Genomic DNA, 16,246 nt, shown 5'->3' with positions numbered 1-16,246 from the left:
AGCAGTTACAAGGAACTATAAAAGATATTAGAGACGACTGGTCTTACACTCTTGCACGTCCCTTCACAGCCTTGCCTTCACTTACCCAGTGGCACACTTCTTGTATTCATTGCCAGAGAAGCCACAATTGCCAAATCTGTCACCTTTAGAATTCACATCAATGAAACAATCTCTTGGGGCAGCCTTCGCTTCTGTAACATTAAAAAAAAAAAAAAAGTATGGCAATTATTGCAGAAATAGAAGTATCCCCTATGTCAACCCACACACCAGGATGAACTGCCTTAACACCTTCTAAAATGTTTCAAGCCTCACAGGTAGAACATTTTTGTTCCACTTTTATGCTTAACAATGAAATGTAGAAGTAAAGCTTAGATAGTATTTAAAAGTTAGCCTGGCCTCAAAGAAAAGTCATTAAAAGAAATGCCATTAAACAAGATGAAATTACAAATAAATGAAAAGGTGTGCACAGCCTGGTGGTGGTCTCGGAGTATCTGTTCTCAGCCTCTCAAACACATACCTGCTGCCTCATTAGATCAGGCTGGGAAGGGCTGATGAAAACACTGCCAGCTATTATTACGGTTTTTTTCATTTACCACATTTGGATGCTGAATTTAGATGCCCCCCACTCACAAGACGGATTGGCAAACAACCATGACAGCTGAGGAAGTAGCGAACCATTCTTGCTTTTTTGCATCTTATGTAAGTGTTAGCACTTCATGTTCAGTTCACCCACCAATTACACATTCCTAAAAAACTTTACTTGAAAGTATTTTTAAGCCAAAGTGCCAGTACTCTCTATTGAAAAAAGTAATTCACTTGCCTATCTTACACATCTACTGCTATGTTGTTTTGGTTAAAAAAGAATGACTGTGGGGCGGGGGGGAGCGGGCAAGAAAGAGGCAGAGGACCACATGACATGGAAAGGGAACGGAAACCTTCCACACAGGGCAAACAGCACGTGGCAGCATCCCTAGCGGGGCCCTTCCACAGAACAGAAGCTCTACAAATTCCAGATAATCTCCAAAAAGAAAAGTAAGTCTAGTTCACTTAGTCCTAGGCTTTTCCATAGGCCTCCATGAAGATGGCATCATTGCTAAATAACAGTATTTAACTCGTTAAAATGTATCTGTTATAATTTTTTAGTCTGCGATGAATGGCTTATTTTTGCAAAATGGATCAGAAGTTGACAGATCTCCACTATTCTATCCCATGACCTGATTAACACAATTACATCCCATTTAATTTTTTAGTACTTTTGGCTCAATCCCTTTCTGACCCACCGTAAGATAAGGGCTATAACAGAACAAGAGACAGAAACTAGAGGCAGCAGAAATCTGATCAAAGTCAACATCTAGTTTCTGAGAGATCTAGCACAATACTCATGAAGGAGCTTTTTTTTCTTTCTTTTTTTTTTTTTTTAAGATTTTATTATTCATTTGAGAGAGAGCACAAGCAGGGGGAGAGACAGAGGGAAAGGAAGAAGTAGACTTCCTGCTGACCAGGAGCCCCATATGGGGGTCAAACCCAGGACTTGAAGATCACGACCTGAGCTGAAGGCAGACATTTAACTGTCTGAGCCACCCAGGTAGGTACCCATAACTGATCTTCTTAACTGAGACAAATAAAAATAAAAACAGAAGATTCGGGTCCCCTTTCCTTTCCTTATTCTCCGTCCCTTCCTCTTTCCTTTCTTTCTTAAATATATATTAATCCCCTACTAAGTGACCCACGCCCTGATTAGTAATGGATATAGTTTACCAGTATCTCTCTGGAAAGATACAGAAAAGCTCCTGTTAGTAACTCTCTGTTGTCTTAACAAGCTTCAACAAACATCTAGTGCTCACTTATTTATTCACTTGAACATGTTGTTGTTGCTGTTTTTACTGACTCAAGAGAGAAACAGAAGATAGGAAAACAAGATCCCAGCACGGTTTGGGCATAAGCCCATCATTGTCAATTATCAAACAAAGCAATCTGCCTCATTATGCTGAAAGCAACCTTTTCCTTGAGAACCTCAATCACTTGAACCCGAGGAAGGAAACACAAGATGCCATACAATAAAGACTATCACTGCAGGAATACAGCTAGCATCAGTGTGTCATAAAAATCAGACTAACAAAAGGGGCTGCCAGGCCTCAATGTACACTCCCTCTGGTTTTTCACCAGAACTACTGCATTACAGCTACTTGATACCCCTTTGGCATAACGAACAACAAAGTCAAAGAAGCAATCAGAAAAGTCTGACTTGCACAGACCTATGGTATTCCTAGAAATATGTCACCTTTAGAATTCACATCAATGAAACAATCTCTTGGGGTAGCCTTGGCTTCTGTAAAATTTAAAAAAAAATGGTATTCCTAGAAATAAAAAGAGAGGAAGTGTACCAGTAAATTTTTACTACATCTGTATAGGCAGAAAAGTTCGAGGTCAAATGAATAAAACAGTGTAATAGGCCCTCAATCAACTGCCAAACTTGAGCCTTATTACACACCCAGGACCTCCTACATGAATGGGAGGACTGGTCCTCTTCAGGTAGACTCTTGATTCACGGCCCAAAATGTATACTCTTACTCTTTCTCCAATCCTTCCCCAACAGGATCTATGGCCATATACCAGGGTAACAGGGCATTGTGCAAAACGAAAATCATCAGATCTCTCAGGAACTACTGGACACTGGCTCTGAACCAACACTGAATCCAGAAGACCCAAAACATCACAGTGGCCTACCAGTCAAAGTAGGGAGCTATGGAGGTCAGCTATCAATGGAGCTTCAGCTCAGGTCCTCCTCACTCACGGGAGGCCCACTGGGTCCCAAACCCATCCTGGCCTTATTTCCCTAATTCCAAAATGCACGACTGGAACAGACACGATCAGCAACTAGCAGAATCCTCATGCTCGGTCCCTGACCTGTGGAGTCAGGGCCATTATGGCAGGAAAAGCCAAATGGAAGTCACTAGAACTGCTACTACCTAGGAAAATAGTAAACCAAAGGAATAAATACCACAATCCAGGAACCACTGCAAAGTCAATACCACCATTAAGGACTGAAAAGGTAATCCAGGTCAACTAAGCTATCTGGCCTGTGCAGAAGACAGACAGATCTTGGGGAACAAGAGTGGATTATCAGAAGCTTAAGCAGCTGGGGAGGTAACTGCTGCTGTAGCTACTGTGGTTCTATTGCTTGAGCACATTCACGGATCTCCTGGCACCTGGGACGCAGCTGCTGCCCTGGCAGGTACCGTTCTCTCCACCCCAGCTGCTAACGATCACCAGATGCACTTTGCTTTCAGCTGGCAGGGCCAGCAACACACCTCCACGGTCCTCTCTCGGGGGTACAGCAACTCTCCAGCCCTACACCATAAGTTAGTTTGGGGGGATCTTGATCGACTTTTTCTTATCTTGTAGAAGAAAGATAATTCCATCCATTCCATGGATGCCATTATCCTGATTGAACCTAGTGAGCAAGAAGTAGCAACGCTGTAGATCAATCGGTAAGACAAACTGCATGTCAGCGGTGGAAAGCAAATCTGAGAAAAAATCCGGGGTCTTCTACCTCTGTGAAATTTCTAGGGGCTGGTGGTGTGGGATATATCTATAGTTCCTTTCAAAAGTGAAAGATAAGTTGTTACATCAGGCCCCACTGGTCCAGAAATCATGAGGTAGGAGTGGAAGTGGCACCACTCTTTCTCCTAGTGACCCTCTAGCAAAATTTTTGCTTTCTGTTCCTACCACCTTATGTTCCTGCTAGCCTAGAGGTCTTAGTTCCAAGAGGAATGCTTCCATCAGGAAACACAATGATTCTACTGAACTAGATGTTAAGACTTAAACCCAGGGTGCCTGAGTGGCGCAGTCGTTAAGCATCTGCCTTTGGCTCAGGTCTTGATGCCAGGGTCCTGGGATCGAGCCCCACATCAGGCAGGAAGCCTGCTTCTCCCTCTGCCCACTCCCCCTGCTTGTATTCCCTCTCTCGCTATCTATCTCTCTGTCAAATAAATAAATAAAATCTTAAAAAAAAAAAAAAAAGACTTAAACCCAGCCATTTTACACTTCTCATACTTCTGAATGAACAGACAAAGAAGGGAGTTACTGTGCTGCCTGAACTTTACTACCAGGTAGGAAAGTAGTCTATTACTCCATTGTGCCAAAGTAGCACTGGACTGCTACACACAACAGAGATAAGGGAGAATCTCCGTGGAATACAGGAGACCTCATAGGGTGACTCTTAATATTATTATGCCCTGTGACTGAGACCAATGGAAAGCTACAGCAACCCAATTCAGGTCGCACAGTCCAGAGCCTTCAAGAATGAAAGTTTGGGTCACTCTACAGGTTAAAAACTACAACCTACTGATGTGCTTGGTGAAAACTAAGGATATATGGAATGGATAATGAAGAAAGTTGTTAAACCTACCATCTATGACCACATAACCAGTTACAGAACCTAGGATTTCAATTGTCATGAGTACTTCTTCCTTTTTGTCATAAATGTATTTATAATCAGAAGTTCCCACAACTGACTTCCTGGGTCCAATTAATTTGCTAGAGCAGCTCACAGAACTGAGAAACATTTTTACTTACTAGATTACTAATTTTTGTAAAGGGATATAACTCAGGAATAGCCAGATGGAAAAGATACATAGGGGAAGGTGTGAGGAAAGGGGCTTGAAACTTCCATACCTTCTCCAAGTACAACTTTCCCAGAATATCCACTTGTTCACCAAGCTGGAAGCTCTCAGAACCCTATCCCTTTGGGGTGTCATGGAGGCTTCATTGCATAGGTATGGTAGATTAAACCACAGGCCATTCGTGATTAACTCAATCTCTAGCCCCTCTCCCCTTCCTAGAGGTGGGGGAACTGAAAGTTCCAACCCTCTTATCACACTGGTTGGTTCCCTGGGCAACCAGCCCCCACCCTTGGGTTACCTAGGAGCTTTCCAAATGTTACATCATTAATACAACAAAAGACACATTTATAGCTTTCATCACTTAGGAAATTCCAAAAGTTTCAAAAGCTTGATGCCAGGAACCGGACGAAGATCAAATATATTTTTCTAATTATAAATCACAGTATCATATGAATCCACAGAGCTTTAACTAAAATCATAATAATCCACAGTAAAAGAATGAAGAATGGAAAAAGACCAAGAATATGATGGCCGTTGACAAGGGTTAAAAGAAGGAAAGAATTTTAAATTCTCATCTTCCATAGTGAGAAATTAATGGTTAATACCTAGAATGGAAAAATCAAAAAATGGCATTACCAAGAGATTATCTAAAGACCTGAAGCAAATAACAGAATAATCAGCTAGAAAAGGTGAAAAGTGGTTGCCCCAGTGAATAGGGCTATTAGGTGGAAGCACACTTTTTCATAAAAACTGATTTTAAAAAATCTGGCTCTTTATATGTACATATAACTTTGATAAAAATGAAAACTTTAAATAGAGAAAACAGGAAACTTTCAAACATCCTAAATATCCATCAGCTAGAGAACGGATTCCATTTACATAATGAAATACTCTAATGTACTGTGATCTAAATATATCATAATATATTGATATTTTAATCAAACGTATCAAAAACATTTTGAGTGAGCAATGAAAATAGCAGACCCATATGTATATATACCCATACTATTTATATAAAATTATTAAAACTAGAACATGATACTAAGTAAATACGTACTTATTCTGTTTATATATATAGAGTAGAAAGGTGATAAAAAGAGAGGGAATGAAAAGCAAAAACCATCAACTGAATTTGCACATATCAAATTCATGAACAGGACTGGTCATGAAGGAAGGAGGGAAATATAACAGGAAAACTGAAATTTTATCAATAATGTTGTCTTTCCATTTTTAACAAAAACTGAAGCACAAAATCAAAACAACCAATTACAATTACAATTAAAATGTCTTACTTGAGCCAAAGATGACTTGACACTGAGCATCATAATATTGGCACATGCCATTATAACAATAGGCTTTGTTATTCTGGCAAGGATATCCATTCTGAATAAAAACATCTGGCTGACAGAACTGAGAAGAACCATTGCAGTATTCTGGAACATCACATTCATTGGTTTTTCCTCGGCATAAAGTACCACCTGGAAGGAACTAGGGTAATAAAATTCAAATTAAACAGGAATATCAGGACAATCTCCACAAATTAATCAAATCTGAAGCCACAGTTTTTATATCTATAAAAAGTTCTAACAACAACAAAATGTTAGAAAACCAATAGAAATATGAACAAAGTCTGATAATAGGCAACTCATAAAAGCCATGAAATACAGAAAACGAAAAAAATATAACCTCACGATAACCAAAAGAAATGCAAATTAAAACTTTAAAAGCATTTCACACTTGGGACACCTGGGTGGCTCAGTCAGTTAAGCATCTGTCTTCGGCTCAGTTCATGATCCCAGGGTCCTGGGATTGAGTTCCACATTGGGTTCCCAGCTCAGCGGGGAGTCTCCTTCTTCCTCTCCCTCTGCCCCTCTACCCCACACCTGTTCATGCTCTTTGTCTCTCAAATAAATAAACAAAATCTTAAAAAAAAAAAAAAAAGTCACTTTACGCCCATCAGACTAACCAGGATTATAATACTTGCTAGCAACCAATGTCAGCACAGCAAGCATTTGATTACCCTGCTGGTAGAAGTATAGACTGGTACATTTGTGGAAGGTATATAATATGTGTCAAAATTTTTAACATGTATACTCTATCCCAACAATTCCACTTATAAACAAAAATTAGAAGCAACCTAAACAGCCGTCATTAGTTGACTCAATAAAGAAATTACGGTATAGCCACATAAAACAGTATTAACTACGTAACCATGTAGAACTATATGAATAGATAAAGTCTATGGTACCTTACTGAAAAAAGCAGGTAGTAAAAATAAGTGTATCTGTGTTCACACACTTATACACAATACATATACACATGCAATCACATTTATATAGGAAAAGAGTATGTAAAGTTAACAAATTATCAACAATGGCTACCTGAGGAGGGTAAAATGATAGAGCATCTTTCACTGTGTACTTCTTATACTTTGGTATTATTAAATTATTTATAAAAAAACACAGATTACTTTTTTTTTTTTTTAAGTAGACTCCATGCCCAGCATGGAGCCCAACACAGGGCTTGAACTCATGACCCCAAAATCAAGACCTGAGCCTGCTTCCTCCTCTCTCTCTGCCTGCCTCTCTGCCTACTTGTGATCTCTGCCTGTCAAATAAATAAAAATCTTAAAAAAAAAAAAAAAACCCATCTGATACAGACTGGATGCTTCATGTATGGGATAATGGGGCAAATACAACAGCATTATTGGCGCAGAGATGCCTCAGATATCTTCTTTAGCTGAAAACCCCTCTTTAAACCAAGGAAATGAAGGAGAAATAAACCACCAAAATTCTATCCTTCTGGGATTGGATTGCTTTGGCATGGAGAAAAGTAAACTCTTATCTAGATCCCACAAAATCTGGAGATAAATGGAATTGGACTGACTTAGAGCAAGCTCAACTACACTGCCACCAATTGGTTATTCCAGCTCTGATCTACGACACTCAGGGAAGATTCACCACACCCTTTGAGGTGCCAGGCACTAATGAGATTAAAAGAGCACTGCTGTTAGGAGCCCCGGAAAACGTAAAGATGTCATTTATGAATGTGCTAGCAGGATGCCATACCATGCAAGATGTAATAAACACATTCAGATCATCAGGCACACATAAGATAACACTGACAGCTCAGGAAACAGCAATCACATGAGCGGGATGTATCTAGGCCCTCAAGGGCACCTGAACTACTCACAAAATGAACACACATGCAATCATCTGCGGAAAGAGACCACACCAGAAGGTTCACATGTAATAATACTGTGCAGGTATCTGCAAACACAACAAGCAGACCATTTGCAGATAGAGGACACAAAATTATCCGAATTATCAAAAAAAGAGGGAATAGCAAATATAATCAAGGATATTCAGAAAGAAATCAAAGAAAATATCAATAAGAAGTCACATGGAACAGAAATTAGTATAGAAACAGAGAGCCAGGAAATACAGAAAATAATGGAAATGGATACAAAAATCGAGACAGAAGAGGAGGAAAAAAGAAACGTTTCACTGAAACCATGAAAAGAGGAGCAAGTATACCAGCAAAGGGAACAACAGATTTACTAAAATGTTCTTCATAAAAAACTAGAGGACCTCAGAATGGATTGGAAGGCCACCAAATCCAGGGGTAATAGGCCACGTATGCAATCAGCATTAAAAATAGGAAAGGAAATAAGAACAGACACATTTTTGGCAGGTACAGGATCCCAAATATCATTATTAAAGAAAGACCTAATAAAGGAAAAACCATAAATACTGAAGAATCAGGAAGAAAAATTCATAGAAACAGAAGTATTAATTTAAGAATAGAACCTAGGAGACATACTTTTGTGAGTGCAGTGCAGCTAGAAAATATTATAGGAATGGATTTAATTCCAAAATTATATGAGGAATGGATGCCATTCAAAAGAAATAAAAATAAGAATATATGCTTAGCATAGAACTCCCCAGACCCCATAGGGAATCATTTACTAAACAATACCCATTAAAATGGGTATATAAGGAGATAACAGCAAAGATAATGGAATTATTAAAAGACAGTACAATTATTACAGGAATATCATCCAGTTTTAATAGTCCCACATGTCCAGTGTTAAAACCTAGTAGACAATATAGGGTAACAACAGATTATAGAAATCTAAATAAAGTATCACCAAAATCAATGGGAGCATTACCTGACAGAGAAGAAGAAGTAATTTAAAAGATAACTAGTTACAATGGAAAATATTATGTGACTATAGATATGTCAGACGTGGTTTTTGCAATACCTATTATAGGAGAAAGCCAGGAATATACCACAGTCTCATGGGAAGGCAAACAATATCAATTTGTAAGGTTGCTCCGAGGATATTTAAATAGCCCAGTATAGCACATACTATACTGTCCACTCATATAGAGCAATCATTGTACAAATCTCTAGTAATAGTCTATGATGACATAACAACAAAAAATAAGGAGCAATTAAGACAAGAAAAGGAAAAGTTAATACATGATTTAAGGGAAAAGGGATGGACTATTAACAATGAAAAAATATCAGGCCCAGACACTCATTGTAAATTTCTAAGAATTCAATGGTCTTCTGAAGGAAGGAAAATGCTAGATAAGGTAATAGATAAAATACAAGCAATAGGACCACCTAAAGATAAAACCGAGGCACAGAGAGTTAAAGGCTCATTTGGATATTGGAGATAGCATCTACCATACCATAATATAATCTTAAAACCTATTTACAAAATAACTAAAAAGGCACCGATTTTGAATGGGCAAAACTCCAGGCTTTAGATACATTAAGGGATTTTGTTAAGACATTTCAAACAATATACTATCCAGCAGTAGGAGAACCATTAAAAAAGAAATACTGGGGCGCTTGGGTGGCTCAGTGGGTTAAGCCTCTGCCTTCCACTCAGGTCATGATCTCAGGGTCCTGGGATCGAGCCCCGCATCCATCGCACTCTCTGCTCAGCAGGGAGCCTGCTTCCCCCTTCTCTCTCTCTGCCCGCCTCTCTGCCTACTTGTGATCTCTGTCTGTCAAATAAATAAATAAAATCTTTAAAAAAAAAAAAAAAAAGAAAGAAATACTGATAAGTAGAGAATATGGTACATGGTCCCTGTGCACAAAGAAGGAACACAAACCTAATTTTCTACCAGTAGGATTTTGGACCACAAAGTTCCCATATTCAGAACACAAATATTCTATATTTGAAAAACATACATGGTAGCTATATGAAGCTTTAAAAAATATAGAACCTCTAACGGGAAATCAAAAAATAACAGTGTGTGCTACAGCTGTCTGTAGCACACAGCTACAGACTTCACTGTGTGTGTGGTCATTTTTTTGCTCCACTGGATAAAACTGAGCCCAGAAGAATGGACAGGTATCCAAATTGATTCAAAAACTAACTTGGAAATGGTATATCCAAGTGACCTCTTTCCAGAGATAACCAAGACTCCACACTGAGGAGATACTTATAAGAAGGAAATAGACTTGCCAGAATTTATTCCAAGGGAAGGGCAGGCAAATCCATACTCGAAACTTAGGGAAACAGGACCCACTCTGGTCCAAACGTCTATCAAATGCCTGGTTTACAGAGACAACAGCCTCCACAGTCTCTGGAAGAACAACAGACAGCTGTAGCACACAGACCCCGCGACAGTCTGATACTCAGGGAGAAAGGTAGGACTCAATCTGCGCAACATGTAGAATTAATTGCAGTAGTATTGGCTGTAAGAAAATCATTAAAGGAGAATCAAAGTACCATATATATTTTTACTGACTCATGGGCAGTAGCCCTATGGTTAGGAAAATGGCAAAGAAATGATTCTAAAATAAATGCCAAAGACATATGGTCAAGAGAATATTGGGAAGAATTATATATAGCTCCAGAGAAAATTAAAATTTGTTACACATGGGTCAGCACATAAAAAAGTCAACACAGAGGTATCAAAATATGAGGCTGATGCATTGACAAGAGACATTAAGGCAATAGAAACAAAGGAAGGTTTAAAATTAAAATTAAAAAGAAGGGCACCTGGGGGGCTCAGTGGGTTAAGCCTCTGCCCTCGGGTCAGATCATGATCTCAGTGAGGTCATGGGATGGAGCCCCGCATCAGGCACTCTGCTCAGCAGGGAGCCTGCTTCCTCCTCTCTCTCTGTCTGCCTCTCTGCCTACCTGTGACCTTTGTCTGTCAAATAAATAAATAAAATCTTAAAAAAAAAAAAAAAGAAAGAAGAAAGGATGGAGACACACATTGCCACCAGTAATGTTATAAAGAGATAGGGATGGAAAATGGGAGGTACTCAAAGTAACACCAACTGAAATTTAAAAAGACAGGAAACCAGTATCACATAGATAAGGAAATAACAAAAATACTAATAACTCCACATACAATTATGGAAATACATAGAAAGCATACATAGGAACACGCTCCTTATATAAATGGTTCACTGAAAGAAATCTTAAAAGTTACTTGGCAGGAAATAAAAAGAACATTAAAAGAATGCATCACATGTAAACAGATGATACATAAACACAGGTACACTGCATCAATAGATACATACCTACAAGCCTACCACATTTAATTTTACAATACAAATAGACTTTATAGGACCTTGAAATCACAGCTATCAACAGATACATACCACTACCATGGTAGACCCATATACAGGATTAGGGATAGCTCTGGTTGCCTCTAGCCCATCAGCTCATGCAACAATAAGAGCTCTAGAGTCATGGGCAGCTCACTCTGCAGCACCAGTAACAGTAGAAAGTGATTAGGGAACTCACTTCGCAGCCACCTTAGTTAAAAAGCTCTGTGATCTATGGGACTTACAATGGAATTACCATCTAGCCCACAATCCTATAGCTGCTGGATATACAGAGAGATTTAATGGATTATTAAAAAAAGAATCATGATTGATAAGAGAAACAAGGAAGTTTTTAACAAGGCCTGGATATAGCTTGCTTTTTGCTAAATCAGAGAGACAGGTTATAAAAAGATGGTCCTCATAAGATGTTAAACAACCCTGCCCCAGACACGGAAAAAAAGGGAGGTAACAATAGACACACTTAGCACAGAAAACATTTCTTGGACTATAGGGGCTAAAGGACAGTTGCAACTTAAGAAAATCCAGGACCTTTCTCCTATGGACATACCTTAGAATACCTGAAGAAAAATTACATACTAGAAGGGCTTTCCACTACAGATCAGAAAAAAAAATCTTTAGGGGTGTCTGGGTGGCTCAGTGGGCTAAGCCTCTGCCTTCGGCTCAGGTCATGATCTCAGGGTTCTGGGATCGAGCCCCACATCGAGCTCTCTGCTCATCAAGGAGCCTGCTTCCCCCTCTCTCTCTCTACCTGCCTCTCTGCCTACTTGTGATCTCTGTCAAATAAATAAATAAAATCTTAAAAAAAAAAAGCTGATATATATTTTTATGCCTCTGGTTATTACTTTGTACTTTTTATTATAAGACAAGTCTAATACACGCACACTTACATTATCAGTTAGAACACAAAAATCCATTGTTGATCTAGTTTCCTGCTAATGATGCTGCTGGGCAAAATATTACTTATAATTATCAATATTCTCCCGATTCTCTGTCTTGCTGAACTAATCAGATACTTCACTTATTGCCACAATAGAAATTGCCATATTGGTAACGGGAACCAACCATGGTATAGAAAAATAGCTAATTATACCATCTGCTTAATTAAGACATCACTAAAAGAATAAGGTTTTTTTTTACATTAGGAAAGAAGAGAGAGACAACAATTACCAGACTCAACCACACCAGACCTCCTAGAATCTCCTGAAAAGGATCTAGATTTGACACTTAAAACTTGGGAGGACAATCCAACAATACTTCTCATTCATCTAACCATCAGATGCACAATGGGTAGAACATACGTGGTCAGTACAGCACCCTAACTGTAAGAATGTAACTAGAATTGACTCATCTATACTGATTTATATAGCTAACAACCATCCATGCATTACCTGACCTACTACCCACTGACAAAATTAGACTTAGAAAACCTTTACAATTCCTGGTAGGACTAGGCATCATCTCTAACTTAATTATCTCAGCAATTCAGGAAGCAGAAATCCAAAGTTAAGCAAGAATTAAATGCACTCAAAAAATGTGAACCCCTTACACAATGCAGTAGAAAACTTAGGTTCCAAAATTTTCTCAGCATTTAAAGAATTGCATTCTATTGTCCATAGAACTATGTGTGATTATCATGCATACCAACTGGAATTTAAGTATAATAGCGACCGTAAGTTTCAGGCCCTGCAACAAAATTTACTTAATCTGAGAAATTCTTATTTGAATGAACAATTAAAAATTAGTTGCTAAAGAATCAATAACCTTCTTGAGAGAGGATGGAATGATATTAGGAACATTACAGTAACAGGAAAAATGTATTCTTCTAACTGGACTGAATCTCTTTTACAATTAGACCTCTTGAGACCCTCAGGTTGTGACAATACAGGGCAATGTAAACTTTCATTGTTAAGACTATTAGGAGGTCAAAGCCTACTAGCATATGACTCATGTGCTGCGCCACAACAAATACAAGGTAATATTGCACTCTGGCAGCGTGGACAACCCTATGGATGGATGGATATTCATTACCCAAAGAAATGGTATTTCAATGATCTCATAACATGTACTAAACCCGGCATGAATTGGAAATCAATGCTAATCTTTTTCCTTTAACAAAAGCACCCACTGAAAAGTCGTTTTTTTAACATGGGACACTTTAATTGGATAATTTGTGCTAATGTTTATTCAGAGGTTAAATTCTTTAATCATATTAAAATGAAGGATACTACTATCACCATAAATAATGAATGTATTAAAATATTGTACGCTATTAATATAACATAATAATGTTACCAAAATGGATACCTACATCTCAGAATATTCATACAGAGATCTTCCAACATCTTACCATACTAAAATAACAGAAACACCTTGGGTTAAAACTGACAAAATTGATGAACTTTTGGATGAAAACATGGAAGGACTCAAAGCAGACCATAAAACCTTAACCAACAAGCTAACCCATTTTAAAAATGCTACACAGGCCCTTAATGCAGCTTCAGTGTCATTAATACTAACTTAACTGCATTAAACAAAGACATAGAAAACATAATAAATGTTCCTTTCTAGAATTGTTAGCAAACTCCTTCAAACATGTGATTTGTTTTGATTCATGGTCTGACTAAAAACCTTTAAAATGACTAAAGATGGGATGGAATTATCTCTACACATTTGGGAATCCATTAAGGAAATTCTGCTATTACTTTTAGTTACCACTTTTGTTATATATCTTATTAAATATGCTATTAGAATGTTATGCACTCTTACTCTTAAAAAGAAAAAAAATCACAGAAAGACTATGATTCTCCATACCCTCACTATTCTTTTTTGGATATACCAAGAGCCTATACTGAAGATTCCATATGTATTTTTTTTATTTTTATCTTCTTTTTGTTTGACTTTATTCAATTAGATGTGACTCTGAGTTGGAGTTCTTATTTGTGTTTGCTTGATTCATTTTACTGTATCTATCTTGTTTGGATCTGATGTGCTCCTTATCTTACATGGTTTGAATTTAATTGATTTTGTTTGATTTCCATTGAAAACTTGATTAAGTAACCTAAACATGTCTTTTGCTATGTTTCCAAACTACTACTGCCATCCTGCTTTAACACATATTTGATTCCTGCATGGCCCTTAGAGAATTTGCCAAGAGGAATCATGGGGTGGAATGTAGAGAACAAAATGGAGTCTCCCACATCAAGCAGGGCCCTGTGTTAAGCAAGGACAAGAGCAGTTCAGGTACTGCAGCTAGGAGATAGCGCCAGGACCCACAACAGCTGACCGCCCAGAACTGAACACCAAGAACCAGAGGAGGTCTGCAGAGACCCCAAACTGATTAAATCCCTTTAAAAAGGGAAGGATTTTGGCAGCAAACTGTCAAAGTCTTTGTCTATGACCACCTAAAAATGGTAACTGCCGCTGAAGGCTCTGCCCCAATGATCTCCATTATCTCCAAACAGAAGCAAGAGCCTTCACTGCTCGAACATCAGAAGCGTTAAGTGTAGAGAGCTGACCCGCAGACCGAGACCTTATCTCAACCACACACCCACAGACTGACTTCGAGTCGGTTCGTTCACTTCCTGCGCCCTTCTGTTATCTTGTTCCTTGTGTGGCTTGTCTTCTCTCCTGCCCTGGGTGCCGAGTAAGAAGCCCAGTTTCATCATATGGTGAATTGTCACTGAGTTTGGAATCCTGAACCTGCTTTCTAATTGTGATTTAACATTGCTTTAGGATTGGATAAAGCTGACATTGTGGAGAGACACAGCTCATGTGTATGCCTTCATAGCGGTTTCATGACACTTACCCAACAGTCTTTACAACAGTCACCATATGCACATTCAGCAGATGATTTAAGTTTACAAGTACTTCCTTCACAACAAGGGTCGGATTCACACTCCTGTGAAAAGAAAATAACTGTCAACAAAGAAAGGAGTCATTGTCATCAATTTTCATTAATCAAAGTCTTATCTTAGATCTAGTATCTTCTTTCTAACTGGGCTATAGCAGTTACTCTCTAAGAATCACTTACTAACCTTCTGAAGTTATCAGTGACTCTTCAGCTACAACCATTGAAAGTTCAACGTCTTTCAAAGGACTGAAATCATACAGAGAATGCCTTTTTGTCTGCTGGGACTGCCAGAACAAGATACCATAGACTGGTGGCTTCAACAACAGAAATTTATTATCTCAGAGTTCTACAGGCTAGAGATCCAAACTCAAAGCTCCAGCCAAGTCGGGTTTTGGCAAGGACATTCTTCCTAGCTTGGCAGACAGCTGCCTTCTCGCTGTGTGCTCAGATGGCTCCTCTTCAGTGTGGATGGTCTGACAGAGAGAGCAAGAAAGCTCTCTGGGGTCTCTTCTCTTAAGAGCAATAACCCTGTCAGATCAGAAGCCCATCCTTCTGACCACATTTACCTTAATTACTTACCTAGAGGCCCCATCTGTAGATATAGCTACACTGGGGGCTAGGGCTTCAACATATGAATTTGGGGGAGGAGGATACATTCAGTCATACAGTTTCTTTAATCATCACAGAGAATTAAGCATCCCTCAATGCCTTTCCCTTCATGCTCAAGGTCTGACTTCTCTTATGGGTGTGTCGTCACATTATGTGAACATTCTTTCTACCTCGCCTGGTTTCTCTCACCCCACTTTAAACCTCCATGTCTCCCCATCACACACACACCCCAAATCCCACAACCCCCTACCCACAGAGACACCTCCTCTAGGTTCCAACTAATGTGTTCAGGTCTGAATTGTTTGAAGGAGAAGGAGAAGGAGGGGGAAAGAGTAAGAGAGGGGACAGAAGGAGGAGGGGATGTGAGGAACCCAAGGAAATAAGCTTTTTTTCATTTTTGAAGAATATTTGTCTTACGATGGAATTCTAGGTTGACAGTTTCTTCTATTGAGAACTGTAAATATGCTATTCTATTATCTTCTGGTCCTTAGCATTTCGGGGGGGGGGGGGGGGAATCCCCCCTTCATTAATTTTTTTCCCCCTTTTTTTTTGTTTGTTT

The 16,246-nt window shown here is 38.8% G+C and overlaps 1 protein-coding gene across 2 annotated transcripts in view; it reads right to left on the bottom strand.

Moving 5' to 3' along the window:
* Positions 1-16,246, bottom strand: part of ADAM9 (ADAM metallopeptidase domain 9) — a 142,641-nt gene that overhangs the window by 52,602 nt on the left and 73,793 nt on the right. Inside the window, exons 13-16 of one of the 2 annotated variants that reach the window (XM_032838045.1) lie at positions 15,034-15,126; positions 5,918-6,113; positions 2,282-2,329; positions 86-143 (exon numbers count right to left, since the gene is read on the bottom strand). In XM_032838045.1, the coding sequence (XP_032693936.1) occupies positions 86-143; positions 2,282-2,329; positions 5,918-6,113; positions 15,034-15,126 (395 nt within the window). Of the gene's footprint in view, positions 1-85; positions 192-2,281; positions 2,330-5,917; positions 6,114-15,033; positions 15,127-16,246 lie in introns of both variants that reach the window. The other variant, XM_032838044.1, reaches the window with a different exon arrangement.

This window comes from Lontra canadensis, unplaced genomic scaffold (assembly GCF_010015895.1).
Source record: "Lontra canadensis isolate GAN:19392208 unplaced genomic scaffold, GSC_riverotter_1.0 scaffold101, whole genome shotgun sequence".
Lineage (NCBI taxonomy): Eukaryota > Metazoa > Chordata > Mammalia > Carnivora > Mustelidae > Lontra > Lontra canadensis.
Note: the sequence above shows the minus strand (reverse complement) of the source record. Positions and strands in the feature narration are given on the sequence as shown.